The sequence below is a fragment of the Plectropomus leopardus genome, chromosome 20 (genome assembly GCF_026936395.1).
Source record: "Plectropomus leopardus strain MGB_pleo_1.0 chromosome 20, ASM2693639v1, whole genome shotgun sequence".
Lineage (NCBI taxonomy): Eukaryota > Metazoa > Chordata > Actinopteri > Perciformes > Serranidae > Plectropomus > Plectropomus leopardus.
This window is the reverse complement of record NC_142195.1, coordinates 8762029-8775439: the sequence shown is the minus strand read 5'-3', so window position 1 is coordinate 8775439 and position 13411 is coordinate 8762029. Positions and strand designations below refer to the sequence as shown.

The 13411-nt window shown below is 41.5% G+C and overlaps 1 protein-coding gene across 10 annotated transcripts in view; it reads right to left on the bottom strand.

Moving 5' to 3' along the window:
* The window catches only part of rapgef1b (Rap guanine nucleotide exchange factor (GEF) 1b), a 63110-nt gene that overhangs the window by 10964 nt on the left and 38735 nt on the right, over window positions 1–13411 (bottom strand). For 4 of the 10 annotated variants that reach the window (XM_042508888.2, XM_042508887.2, XM_042508889.2 and 1 more), the window contains 6 exons: window positions 13044–13230; window positions 10940–11458; window positions 9353–9555; window positions 6455–6616; window positions 2159–2305; window positions 642–734 (listed from right to left, as the gene is read on the bottom strand). In XM_042508888.2, the coding sequence (XP_042364822.1) occupies window positions 642–734; window positions 2159–2305; window positions 6455–6616; window positions 9353–9555; window positions 10940–11458; window positions 13044–13230 (1311 nt within the window). The remainder of the gene's footprint in view (window positions 1–641; window positions 735–2158; window positions 2306–6454; window positions 6617–9352; window positions 9556–10939; window positions 11459–13043; window positions 13231–13411) is intronic. The other 6 variants (XM_088071159.1, XM_088071161.1, XM_088071160.1 and 3 more) reach the window with 4 other exon arrangements.

Genomic DNA, 13411 nt, shown 5'->3' with positions numbered 1-13411 from the left:
AGGGTAGAACTCATACACACTGAAACTGCACCAAATGTCAAACTACACATCCATCTCTTTTGCTCTCACTTACATTTACACACACCACGACCCAACACACCCTGGGTACACACGCTGACCGAAGGGAATACAAACACAACCACACACGCTGTAAAACATGCGCAGGTGCACATAAGCTGTTATGGGGAATGTTATTGGAAAATTGAAAACCGGTGAACCATTGAGAATCCCGTTTGGAGCAGCGGCATGTCAGGTGTTAGATCGGAACAAGGTTAAATGCTCGGTAACAGTTGAAAGCGCAGCCAAAGAGACAGCAATCACCAGCCAGGCAGTCAGAACAACATACAGATGGACAACTTTTTTTTTTTCCCCCCACACAGACACCAACCACAGCACAGAAGTCCCTCGCAGGCAAACCCGTGAACCTGGAGTCATGCTCAGTCAGGTTTGGCTGCATTCACATTCCATTTCAGTGCCATCAGTTCGAGAGATGAATCAATGAGAGCGGCAACGGGTGAGCCAGTCAAACGGGCCCTCCTTGCTTCAAATCTCTCGCCTGCTTTTCACATTGATTCATATTCCTGAATGGATGGGACGTGCAAATGGAATTGACCTTTCACCCGTGGCGGTCAGCTACTTACTCTGAGGGAGAGAGGCAGCTCCCCATTGGCCTGGCTGGATGAGTACAAGTTGACGTACTCCCCCTCCCCGCCCTCGTCGTTTGCGCTCTCGCTCTACGGGAAAAGAGGAGGCACACAAACCCAGGCGTGAGGGGAGCGGAGAGGAGTGTTTGCTAACAGAGTATGTGGCTAAAGGAGGAGAGAAAAGCAGCTAGCCGGGGTTTTGTGTCTTTTCCAGCTCTTCGCCACCAGGTGGCGTACGAGTGCATCATTTGTAAAGTATTCTCTGGCAAAAAAGAACATGCAGTGCAACATGCTGGACTGGGATTCTTTTAAGACCGATTATAAGACGGCAGACAGTTTGTGGGCAGTGATAATGACGACAAGATGCTACTAAGTCAATGAGTCACCGCGTTATCATCTGAGGAACAATACTGAGCACCAAACTGCTGTAATCTAACATCAAGGGAGGGGGTCACATTTTATCATCATCTGTCTTCGAGTGCTGCTTCATGAAAGTACAGTGCTGTTCAAAAGTCTTAGGCCACCCTAAACTGTTACTTTAGAAAGGTTATAATGATCATACATGTGTATTTCTCAGTGGTCTCTTTACTAAAACACAACCAGAACATACAGAAAATACATATAGAGTATTACAAATGCAAATATTTCAGAATAAAGTAATTTTAAAAGGCTAAAGTTGCAAGTATTTGAGATTTACAATACTAATCTTATAAATCTACACCAGGTTGCATACAAGACACATCCAACGCTCAATATTGATGGTTTGAGCTACCTTTTGAAATGGTTGTATGATTCCATGTTTCAAACTAAACCACCAGCATTGGTTTTAATTCATCTATAAAGATTAAAAACCAATGATTCCAGCCTATACTTCATCCCTTTTAAACTATGAACTCACCTAATCTTGGTTCTTGGTCGCAGAATAGCTTGTTGCTCCACATTCCTTCAATCAGAACTGAACTAGGAAAAATGTCTTTATCTTAAAGTGCACCTTATACATGGAATAATCTGAAAAAGAACTTAAACTTGGGACACTCTTCCATCATTGCGGCTGTTTAAATGCCTTATTTCAGATTTTGTTTCAATTGTTTTACATGTTTATTATCCTTTAATTTCTTTTTAGCTATTATACATTGCTATTTTTGAGTTGCTGTTTTGTATGATTTTATTTTGATTTTAACTATTACTTGTCTGCTCCACTGTTTTTAATGTCTTTGTTCATGCTCAGCATAATTTAAAATGAAAGTCTCCCTAAATTGATTTCCTGAGTCTTAAAGACAATGGTCTGAATGAATGAAAAATATTATTTTCAGTTGAAAGAAGCAGTGTGTCTGACTTTTTTTGGTGTTTTCATGTACTGCACATGTCTCTATATTCTTTTTTTTGTACCTGAATAAAAAGACTGAGAAATATATACTCCTCATTGCAACTTTGCTAAAACAACAGATCTATGGTGGCTTAAGACTTTTGTAGAGAGTGCAGCATCCTCCAACATCTAGCCTTCATAAGCTCACCGCTGAGGTGTGGAGAGAGTCAGTGAGAGAAGACTCAGAAGGAAGACAGACAGCCACAGAGCCCATTGAGCCAGCCAGGGAACCGTTGGGCCCGCCCCCGCTGCCATCCAGAATGGTGGCATTGGTCAAGGCAACCTGGTCCAAGCTCTGTGATTGATGGAAAGAAGGAAAGCAGGAAAGAAAAAAAGGATGAAATAAAAAAGACAGAACGAAGGGATCAGAGAGGCATAGAAAGAGCAGGTAGGAAAAGAAGCTGAATAATAGAAAGCAGTAAGTGTTCACCTCATTCTCCGACACCTCCATAAGACTGTGAGAGTGATGTGCCTGAACATAAAATGCACTGCACACACACATACACCCCAAAAAAAAGAGGCTAACCAATTGGGACTAATTGCAACAGACACATCTCCAGTGAGATAACAGAGAAGACAGACATGTTTTACCCATAAAGCACTTAGATAAGGTGGCATCAAATCTGACTGTGTATGTGTGTTAAGGTAGGAGATGTCTTCAAGGGATGGTTCAAGTTTTTTTTAATGTGGAGTACTTATTCATAGTCAATGTATTACATACATCAGATGTCAGTCAGGACACTCCAAATTTGGAGAAGCAGACTGAAGTTCAACGTGGAAAGTAAGCAATGTGCTGCTGCTGAGGGGTCAGCAACAAAACATATTTTAGCCACCGAAAAAAAATCCTACCTCAAAAAAAATCTATATCAGTGTAAGTATACACTATACTGAGACTATTTTTTTTTGCTTTAGCTTGCTGTCACACTGTGATTGCCAGCGGGAAAACACAGCTCTTATATCGATCTCTTCACAGCCAGACTCTATTTAGAAAAAGAGTGATCTAACAACAGTGATCTAATTTTTTAGACCTGATATATGTTGCATGCAATATACAGGATTTCAACACATTTTATGGGCAACATTTTTTTGTTTCTTTGTTTCCAGGACCCATTATAATTTTTAATCTTGCCCTTTCTTGTTTGTTTACCATCATATACATTTTTCATTCTCTCCCTGTGTTCCCTCTTTTTTAAAAAAATTTACTTTAGTAAAAAGTATACATTTTGTTCTTTCATTCACCCTTCTCATAGGATCAGGATAATCCTTAATTTATTTGGGATCAAAGGTATCCTGATCCTACTAAAAAAGTCTGAACAATGCGTACTGAGAGTTTGAGCCAGATCAAAACCAAGACTGTATTATATGATCTAATCCAATTTCAGAATGCATTTTTTTTAGTTTTGAACAACCCATTGTCACGATTTGATCCAATCCAATAGCCGAAATCTGATTTGATTACTTCTGAACATCTGGGTCCAGAACATTACTGTGACAATTAATTCTATTACAACAAAATTCCATGACTTTTCCAGGTTTTCCATGACTGTGGGAACCCTGAATAGACTGACAATAGATAAGTACCCCATACAGTCCACTTCAAAAAATCCCAACCATCCCTTTAACAATGGTGTATGAGTGTGTGTGTGTGTGTGTGTGTGTGTGTGTGTGTGTGTGTGTGTGTGTGTGTGTGTGTGTGTGTCAGAGGCCAGCCAATGAGATGCCTGTCTGCAGGGAGGTAGAGGTAACCTGTTTTAACACGTTGAACATCAGCCCTGTTTCAGCATACCAGCACAGAGTGGCGCACACACACAGAGATTTCTGATAAAACATTGCACACCCTCCGCTGACACATACACACAAATGCATGCATGTTTGCATGCACGGACACGCAGGATCAGTAGGAAATAAATGCTCTCCCTTTTTCTTGTAGCAGCTGTCTTTAAAAAACAACAACAACTGTCTACTAATGTCAGCAATGCACACAGTAGGGAGACACACTTTTATACTAAAATGAACTATTTCTTTCTCTTTCCACTCAACATATGCAAAGCAGCTTTCTTGGCATGCCTTACCTCCCCCTACAAAAAACATCATGCCCCGAGGAGTTGAGGAATGCAAACATTCCACAGAAACAGACAAATGGGAGGTGTGGAAGACCGTTAGGGGTGGGAGCAGGTTACAGCATGGCGGTGAAGGGGAAACTGAACAGATAGTAGAAAGTAGAGAGAGAGAGTGAGGACAGCGACTGAGGAAGAGAAGAGACGAAGAGGAGAGGAAAGAAGAGGAGCAGAAACAGCAGGAATGTGTTTCCCATCAGGTCCATCTGGTGCTGCATTCCACTGGAGATATCCTGAGAGATCACCATGCCTTAGGGAGCCTCGCACACTGTGGGGTCATCATGGGTCAACTCACCCCAAAATACTGACCTGACCACTGTAACCCATCACCAGGTCTAATACTGGGTCAGGGTCATGCCATAAGTAACTGAGGAATAGCAATAATTAACAACAAGCTAGTTCTTCAACAAGAAGCTTTTTGTGATTGAAATGTTCCACTGAAACCACCATTTGTAATTTAGAAAGTTCAAATTTCATTAAGCTGTTTTTACAAAGAGACCACGCTATAGAGCCGCTACCAAGTTCTTTCTTTATGCCGCCTTTGCATTTTTTCACACAACCAAACACTGCATCACGTCGCTTCTGTGTGTGATTTTAGACAGCATGCTGGGAATGCAGAAGCAAAAGAGGCCGCATAGAACATACGTGTCAACAACGCTTTACAAACAATAACAACATGGCAATAACAATTATTTTGTGTTTCTGTTGTATTGCGACTGATCTGGTTGGACACTTAAGGGCTCCCAAGTGTCATTGTTTTCCCTGTTTTTCATTCCCTTAGCTGCTATCTGCTTTTTAAACTTCCTGAGTGGCTCGCACATGTAACACACCATCAAGACGTCCCGTCTGTCCTGCCCATAGTTTTGCCCTGCTAGCTGTTCCTTTTACACTTTTCACTTTGCACCTTGCATTGTCGACAATACACATTATCATACAAACATGACACACAAGTTAACAAATACCTAAGTATGGGCAATGTGGGTAAAATCAAATATCACAACATTTTTCACCCATTACCTTGATTGTACAATGATATTGTAGGTTTGACTACTGATGCTTTCACAGAATGTTTACACGATGAGATTTCTGATAAACAATCATCTGTAACGTTGATATACATAACCACTAAGTGGGTAAAGGTAAATAACAGAACAGCTACAACTGCCTGGTAAGTGCAGAAAATAACAACACTTCACCGAAATGCAGCCTTTAAAAAACAGGAACAGACGAAACTTGATATGACATTATTATATATCCTATTATTATATCCTAAATCTAAGATATCTGATGTCATATCACGATATTGATATAATATTGATATATTGCCCAGCCCTACAAATAATGTATTTATCAAACATTTAACGTCCAGACTCATCGCCTTTCAAAAACAAAAACAATCATGAATTCATGCATGACTGTGTATGCAAATGAATAAATATATCAAGGCCTAAAAGCATCTCTCTGTCAACCTTGCAAGAAGACATCCAGACGGTGTGAGTGTTTGGGTCAGACATTCTTTCTAGACTGAACATCTATGGACTGTGGACTTGTACTGGTCACAAGGATGTGCACACGGTTCCAAAAGATGAGTATAAGAGCGCACGTGTGCATGTGTGTGTGGGAAAAAAAGAGGTAGAGGGGACACTTGTTGACGATCAGAGCTGCTATTTAGTCTTGCATGCCAATCCAAACTCCTCCCATTTTCTCTGGGTATCTTTATAATAAGTTTAACATAATAGTGTTCCTGGTGCAGACAAGCAAAAGTAGAAAAGTTTAGTCAACTAATCAGGCACATCACTATTTATAAAGCCCAAAGAAAGGCCTGACAGTCTCTTGTGACATTTAGATGAGCTGCTACAGACACTCAACTCACTCACTGTATCTCTGAGGCAAACGGAAAAGAGGGAAAGGGTCAAATAATAACCTGTCATGTGGAAGAATGCTTCAGTGCAACACACAAACACGCCTTGCCAGAGGCGACAAATAACTGCACACACTCACAACCAAGCAAAGCACACATTAATAACATCATATCTAATGCCTTAGCTATAAAAAACACACAGCAAAACAACAAAACTCACACTGTCAAAACAAAAGCACACACGGATGGGTGGATAGACAAAATAAGGACCACACAGCAACGAAACCACCAACGCTTGAGGGACGGCCCCATTGGAAACCTCTACGGGGGCAAAGGGTAGATAAACAGACTGCATCACATATGGAGCACACAGAGGTTAAGCCGCCCCTGGACCAGTCCAGGACCACACAGCACCCACAGCGGAGTGGAGAAATGGAGGTGGAAGGATGGGGTGGGGGGGACTCACCGTGGGTGTGGTCAAGGATGCTTGGCCAATCAGGTAGGAGTTAGAAACGGACATGCTGAGGCCCAGCCCAGAGCCCGCCTCCTCCATGGCCGCTACAGACGGCTGGAGGTGGCAGGAGAGAGAAGAGGAGGAGGAAGAAGAGGGGGAGGAAGAGTGGGATGCCTGAGAAGGACAACAAAGAGGAAGAAAGAAAGATAGAAAGTGAGAGAGAGTAGTGGGGGTTAAGGAAGGCAGAGAGGGTGTTAAGGGAGGGAAAAGAAGAAAAAAAAGGGGGACAGTTGATTACACTAGTAAGCAAGAGTGAATTAGAGCAGATTTAATCAAAGTTCAGCAGCAGAGAAGTCGAAGTGGTGAAAGCCAAGGAGGATTCTGGTAGCTCAGCTGAGGAACATCAGCTTACTGGCTGTGGAAGTAAATAAAGTGCTACTGAATCTGGGTCTGCTGTTATGTTTTTCTAGAAAGCCCTAATTACTAGAGGGTCATGTGACATTTACAGGTTACACACATTTCTGTCCACAGTGACGGTCCCGTAAACCTTCTTTTAATATCCTGAGCTTTAAGGGCTTTCCAGAAACCAGGCCAACTACAGCACATTCTAAACAGGGCCAATATGATCCGCTCAGGTTTTTTTTTCACCCATTTTCTTATCCATGCAGCAGCTGAAATGACTTTTTTTTTTTGCAAAGCCGTGTAAAGTAGCCAAAGCGTGTAAGCCTGGAACATGGGTTTATGGAGGAGGCAAACCGGCTTATTCCGCTGGGCCACGAGCTCATCAAGTCCAAAACATGAGGCCAGATTAGGCCTCGCGGCAGGAGCAGAGCTGAGTGCAGGCCGACTGTACACTCAGACAAAAGAATGATAAAAATAAAAGCTGGTGAGCAGCGCTCCAAATACACAGTTGTGGTGGCAGAGAGAGGACAATGGACAAAGGGAAATAGGAAAGACTCTCTGAGGTCGCCGGGGTAGACTGCCACTCAGCCACAAAGTCTATTTTCTTTACTGGGTTATGATACTGTATGTCCGGCTATACAGTGGAGAAGATCATCCTTTTACTGTCCACAACAGCACAGTCTTTACTACTGCACAGCTTTAGGCCGACCGCAGGTCAATTTGTCATCTTCATTCCTGTCTGTGAGGGAAAATAGGCAAGTGTGTTTCTTTGTAAGAACATCATGTCTCATATGTGAAAATCAGGCAAACCTTGGACCATAGAACGAACATGGAATGTTTTGCTGGTTTTGTAGCTCTGTGGTGGTCATTGAAGGGAAATCATAGCACATTTCAACATTGTTGTCCCCCAATAGGCTATTCCAGGAGCAACTAAAAATCATCTCTGTTTATGCACTTTCTCTTTTCCTTAAATCTCTACAATGGAAATGGGGTGTGCAAAATTGGCATGAGTTACAATGGCCACATTTATGGGGTGTATACCAAGTTCACAGCTAATTTTACAAACTACTGGACCTATCAGCCTAATATACATTTGTGACTGAATGTTCAGAGACCACTGGTGGTTGCTGTGATTCACACTTTTTTAAAAAACCTCTTCAATATTGTCATTGACTGAATGGTAGGAGCTACACGTTTTCTGGAATTTGTTCACCAGGCGCAACTGCGAGCTGGTTTTGTTTCATCTGCTTGAAGCTGAGCATTATGCCCGCCTGATTTTGTAGACTTAGAGATTTTGTTGATTTGGTAATCTTTCCTTGATGTTAGTGCTTCTACCATGAGTAAACGAACATGCTATGGTCTATTTTAGTTGTGTTTACTGTCATTATTTCCTACTGTGTTGTGCTGTAGCTTACACAAGACGTAAATACCACTCAAAGTCCAATGTAAATGACATGGATCAAAAAGTTGCTGTGTTTTTCTGTCAAAAATAGACGAGGTGTGTATCTTGATTAGCTTCCGGGATGCATTTGAAATGTGGGGCACCATATCTACTAGAATTACAAGGATTGTCTAGAGTGGCTGCTGTCAGCCTGGGTGGCCTCTTGGGCACTAAAAAAGTGCAGCCTACCTGGTGCACTTTTCTAGTTTAGAGTTAATACTTACAACTCAGATAACACACGGCTAAACTGTGATTGGTGCACAGAAGAAGGGATATTTAAACTGATCCCCTTCCATTTCAAACCAAGAAATACACAAAAATCCTAATGGGGAATAACAACAGCAGAAATGACTCTAACTTTGACAGAAATGGTGTGTTCATGTGGGACGCCATCACTCCTACTGTAGTGAGAAGAAGAATCTCTCAGGGCCTTAAAAGGTTCCCTCTCTCACTCACACAGCTCCTCATGCGGCGCCCTCCCCTGCTATGATCTACCCAATCATGTCTCTTCCTCTCTCTGCTCACTGACTCTCTGTCAGACAGTTGTCTCAATTAACCCAGACGCCGACCCAGATTAAGATATGTGGACTCAATCTGATGTGGGACTGATAAAGGCTGGCCTTATCGCCCACTAACAACCAAACACCTCCGGGTACGTACAGATGCCTGCTTTGGTTACAGAAAGGGGAGATAGAGAGAGTAGGAAGGGGGGGCTGAATAGGTGAAAGAGATAACAAGATAGGAGGAGACTCGAGAGAAAATTGATGAGAACAACTGGCTGGAATGTACTTTAGCCCCAGAATGCGTTCTGCATTTTCTCCCAGTATTTTCTTCCCAGCCAGCATGATGCATGAAGACACTGGGACCAGCACAGAGCTCTCCTGCAGAGAGGTGTTTGTATTGTTCACACGTGGCAGTAACCTTCTTCTCACAAAACTATTTGTGACGTGATTCTAGGAATAATCTCATGTGCCCTGGTAGTTTATTAAAAGTATATCAAAGTAACTGATTTTGGTCCTTCCGAACGGTTCCTATTAAATACTTGCACACATGGAGAGGTTTCTTACCAGCTGCCTTTGTTTCGGGGGCAATGCTGGAGGCTGCAGTGGCTCATGGACTGAGTCAGTGCTGCTGAAGGAATCGTTGAAGCCATAGACCTCCTGGAAGCGCTTGTTACGCTGCTCATAGATGCTCTCGCTCTGCGGCATCTGGTAGAACACGGAGGGCTGCGGCTCGGAGTAGTCTTCCACGAACTGCATGTACTGGAGGACTGGAGGAAGGAGGCGGATTAGATTATAAAATATCTTTTTTTTTTTTTTTAATTTTGCTTAGAGCTCTGACTGTCAGAGCAACCAAGTTAAGAACAGACTTTATTTAACAGTAAAGTTTGTCCTCTGAAGATTCATGTAACCCATTTAAGGATTAAATTACTCCTCTCTTTTCATTAAAGATGCATTTTGAGGATTTAGTACTGCTTCCCCACAAATTTGGGAGCGTACAATACCCCTTTTCCACCGAAATTAGTAGATCTTTTAAACACAAGTAAATCGACTAAAAATTGGCTGCTTTTCAATTGCCAGTAGAGCAGAGCCGTGTACACGGCTCTGCTCTACTGGCAATTGAAAAGCCAGTAGAGCACGCTTTTCTGTGAGTGGTGACAGATCAACAAACAGGTATACAGTAGAAAGCAGCATGGATGAAGACTTGTGAAAACTGTACGGCGGTTACCTCTCTTTATACTTTACTTACTGATTCAGTTTCTCCTTCAAACTCAGTGCAGACTAATTTGGATTGATGTAATAGGACTAATTTGGATTGATGCTTAGGTGGAGATGGACAGTATTTAGTGGTAGTGCGTCATTGCATTTCACCAATTAAGGGGCTAAAATTAGCATGTTCACCTGGGTATTGTATTTCTATTATTGCTGATTGGAGACAGAGGCGATAAATACCCATGACTACTGCAGAGTCAATGCATATGAATGCGTATTGTACATGTTCCCATTGCATTAAATGTTGGTGGATGTTGGCGGGTTTTCTGTGCAGTGGAATAGAGGCTCAAGAGACATATTTTTAAAGAGCGGCAATAATTAAAGCAGTGAAGCCTGAGATATCCTGACTTTTTGTCCCTTGTATGGATCAAGCTCTAAACACCTTAGATACTACATTTCCCATAATGCAACTCAAGAATCATTAGACCCCCCTCTACCTGGTAACACCCATGTCTTTTTCATTTCCATTTGAAATAATACATTAATGTAGTCATACACTGTATTTCAGCCAACAGGAAGGGCTGACTGTACAGAATGACATCATACAGTAGCTTGAGAGGAAGTGATGTAGCAGGTGTGTCAGGAAATGACCAAATGTTGCCCTCTCTGCCCCTGGAGCCGGACCCATTGTAGCACATCCTGGTATTCACTTCCTGCCACTACTCACAGTGGAATATTTCCTTGACATAAGTTATGCTTCAGTGAACTGATGACGAAGTGTCCCCATCTCTTCCTCAATAAACCTCATCCCTTCCTTTATTCGGCTCCTCATTAGATTCTGTCCCTTCCTCTTCCTCTGTGCCCTCATCTCAGTCAACTCTTCCTCCTTCCTCGCTGTCAGCACTTCCTCATTAAATTACAGTTCCCATCCCCCTGACTTACTGTGTCGGCTCTTCTTTTCTGGCAGTGGCGGTGGGCTGGCCGGGACGTCTGCATTCTCGCTGGCTATGTATTGGGCAACGAACACGCCTCCGTTTGTCTGGGGCATGGGTGAGATGGGTGTGAAAAGGGGGAATGGCGGCGTAGGGTGCAGCTCCTCCTCTGACAGGTTGTCGTATTGGGAGGGGTAGCGCTCGTACAGCACCCTGCCTCCGTCAGGGAAGGGTGACGTCTGTGTGCTGCGTCGCTTCTTCTGGGGAAGAGCAGGGGGTGCACTGATGCGGGAGGATAAGGGATTGGTTTGATTGGGCTGCGGGGTCCAATATTCAGGTTGTTGCTGTTGTGGAGGAGCACTGAAGCGGGGATGTGAGGGATGCTGTCCGGGAACCGGGGAAGAGGACTCGCTGTGAGATTCAGGCAGGGGGCTCAGGCACCCTCCTACCGGGATTGGGGGAAGGTTCTCTCCGACTGATAAGTCCTGATGGAGGAAGTCATAATCCGGGTCGTAGTTCTCTGTGTTATCTGAAAAGGTAAAAATCATATATCAGAAATCCAATATTCAGATTGACCCTCAACCAGAGCGTGAACTTTAACACCTTCACAACAGTTGAGGAAAAAAATATTAATTGCACATTAATAAAGGTTTGTCAAAGATCGGTTTCTTATGGTTAGTTCCATTTTGGATGTGGTTCCCTGTCGGTAGTGGAATGTCACAAAGTACATTTACTCAAGTGCAAATTTGAGTTACTTGTACTTTACTTGAGTATTTTCTTTTCATGCCACTTTTACCCCACTACATTCCAGAGGGGAATATTGTACATTTTACTTAGCTACATTTATCAGAATGCTTTAGTTACTCAACAAATTAAGATTTTTGCATCAAAAACATAATGAGCTAAAAAAAGATAGGATGTTTCATCAAAAAATTCATACAAGTGCATCTGCAATGATTAGATGATCAATTTATCAGCTGATTGACAGAAAATTAATTGCCAACTGTTTTGATTAAAAATATTTTTTTCCCCATTTTTTAAAATGGTTTTGAGGTTTTTGGGGTGTTTTTTTCTCCATTTTTTTCAAGAACATTTTAAAAGGGTTAGGGATTAAGATTGGTAAGTAAAGGTTTGGAGTGAGTTTTTTTTCTTTTCTTTTTATTCTAATAATTTTGACTTTTTGGGATGTTTTTTATTTTTAAATAATTTGAGGGGTTTTAAGGGGGAGGTCTATTTCTTTTAAAAATAAACTTGATTTATGGGTGAGTATTTCTTTCTATTTTTCAATTATTTTAATTTTTGTGATTGTTTTTTTAAAAAATATATAATTTCAAGGGTTTTTTGGGTGCCTTTTCTGTTTTTGTTTTGTTTTATGTTTTTTAAATTTTTTTAATTATTTAGATTTCTTTTCCCTCCTATTTCTAAAAATAATTTCAAGGTTTTGGAATTTTTAAAAAACATTTTTTTCTGCATTGGGTATATTTACTTTGAATACTTTAAGTATATTTTCCTGATTATACTTACTTTTACTTAAGTCATGGTTCAGTGGAGAACGTTAACTTGTAACAGATTATTTTCACAAGGTGGTATTAGTACTTTTACTTAAGTTAAGGATCTGAATACTTCGTCCAACACTGTTCCCTGTAGGCACAATATCCAGATTCAATAAGCGCTGACAGTAACAAGTCAAAGGAAACATAAGCAGGCTTCTCATTTATAACCGTCACCAGTGGTAGACTTTATTAGCTGACGTTAATTATGTTATGGTTACGGTATGTGGAAACTTTAGGGTGTTGTCTGGTCAGTGTGCTCTTTGTAAGCCGTATGTCTTGCTTCTAAGGCAAAAAAAGCAGAATACACATCTAAAATGAATCTTTGATGTTGATCATTTATAACTTTAGCTGACTGAAAAAGATTAAAGCAATGCCGAATTAAATTCAAAAGGATTTGGATTAGATAAAAGATTAAAATCTTTTGATCTAAAAAAAAAAAAAAAAAAAGATAAAAAGTTTTAGCCTTTTTATGAGATTAAAATCTTTTTATCTAATTTTTTTAATTCACATGTCACAATATGCTAAAAATCCCAAACTCCAGTTTTGCCTTCGCAGTCTTACCAAGTGTCTCACAACTGGTGTTTCTGGAACACTGCCCGCTGTCCTGCTCCATGGAGGAGAGCTGTTCATCGGACTTGCTAAGTTTCCCCATGCTGCTGCAGGGAGACAGCCGTGGAGAGTCGCCCCCATAGGACTGGCTGCCCCCAGAGAAACGCCTTTGAAGGAACTCCTGCTCGTAGTCCTGCTGCTGCACAGACAAAGAAAAATACCGTCTGCACTCCTTTTTCTTTTTTTTTTATTGCTACTTCACCACTGATGGGATTAATTGTATATTAATTGCTCACCCCGTGTTAAGTTGACTTTTCTCACATGTCCCCATGGTGAACGAGAAATCCAAATATAGAGAAAATCTTAATGAATTGAAGTTA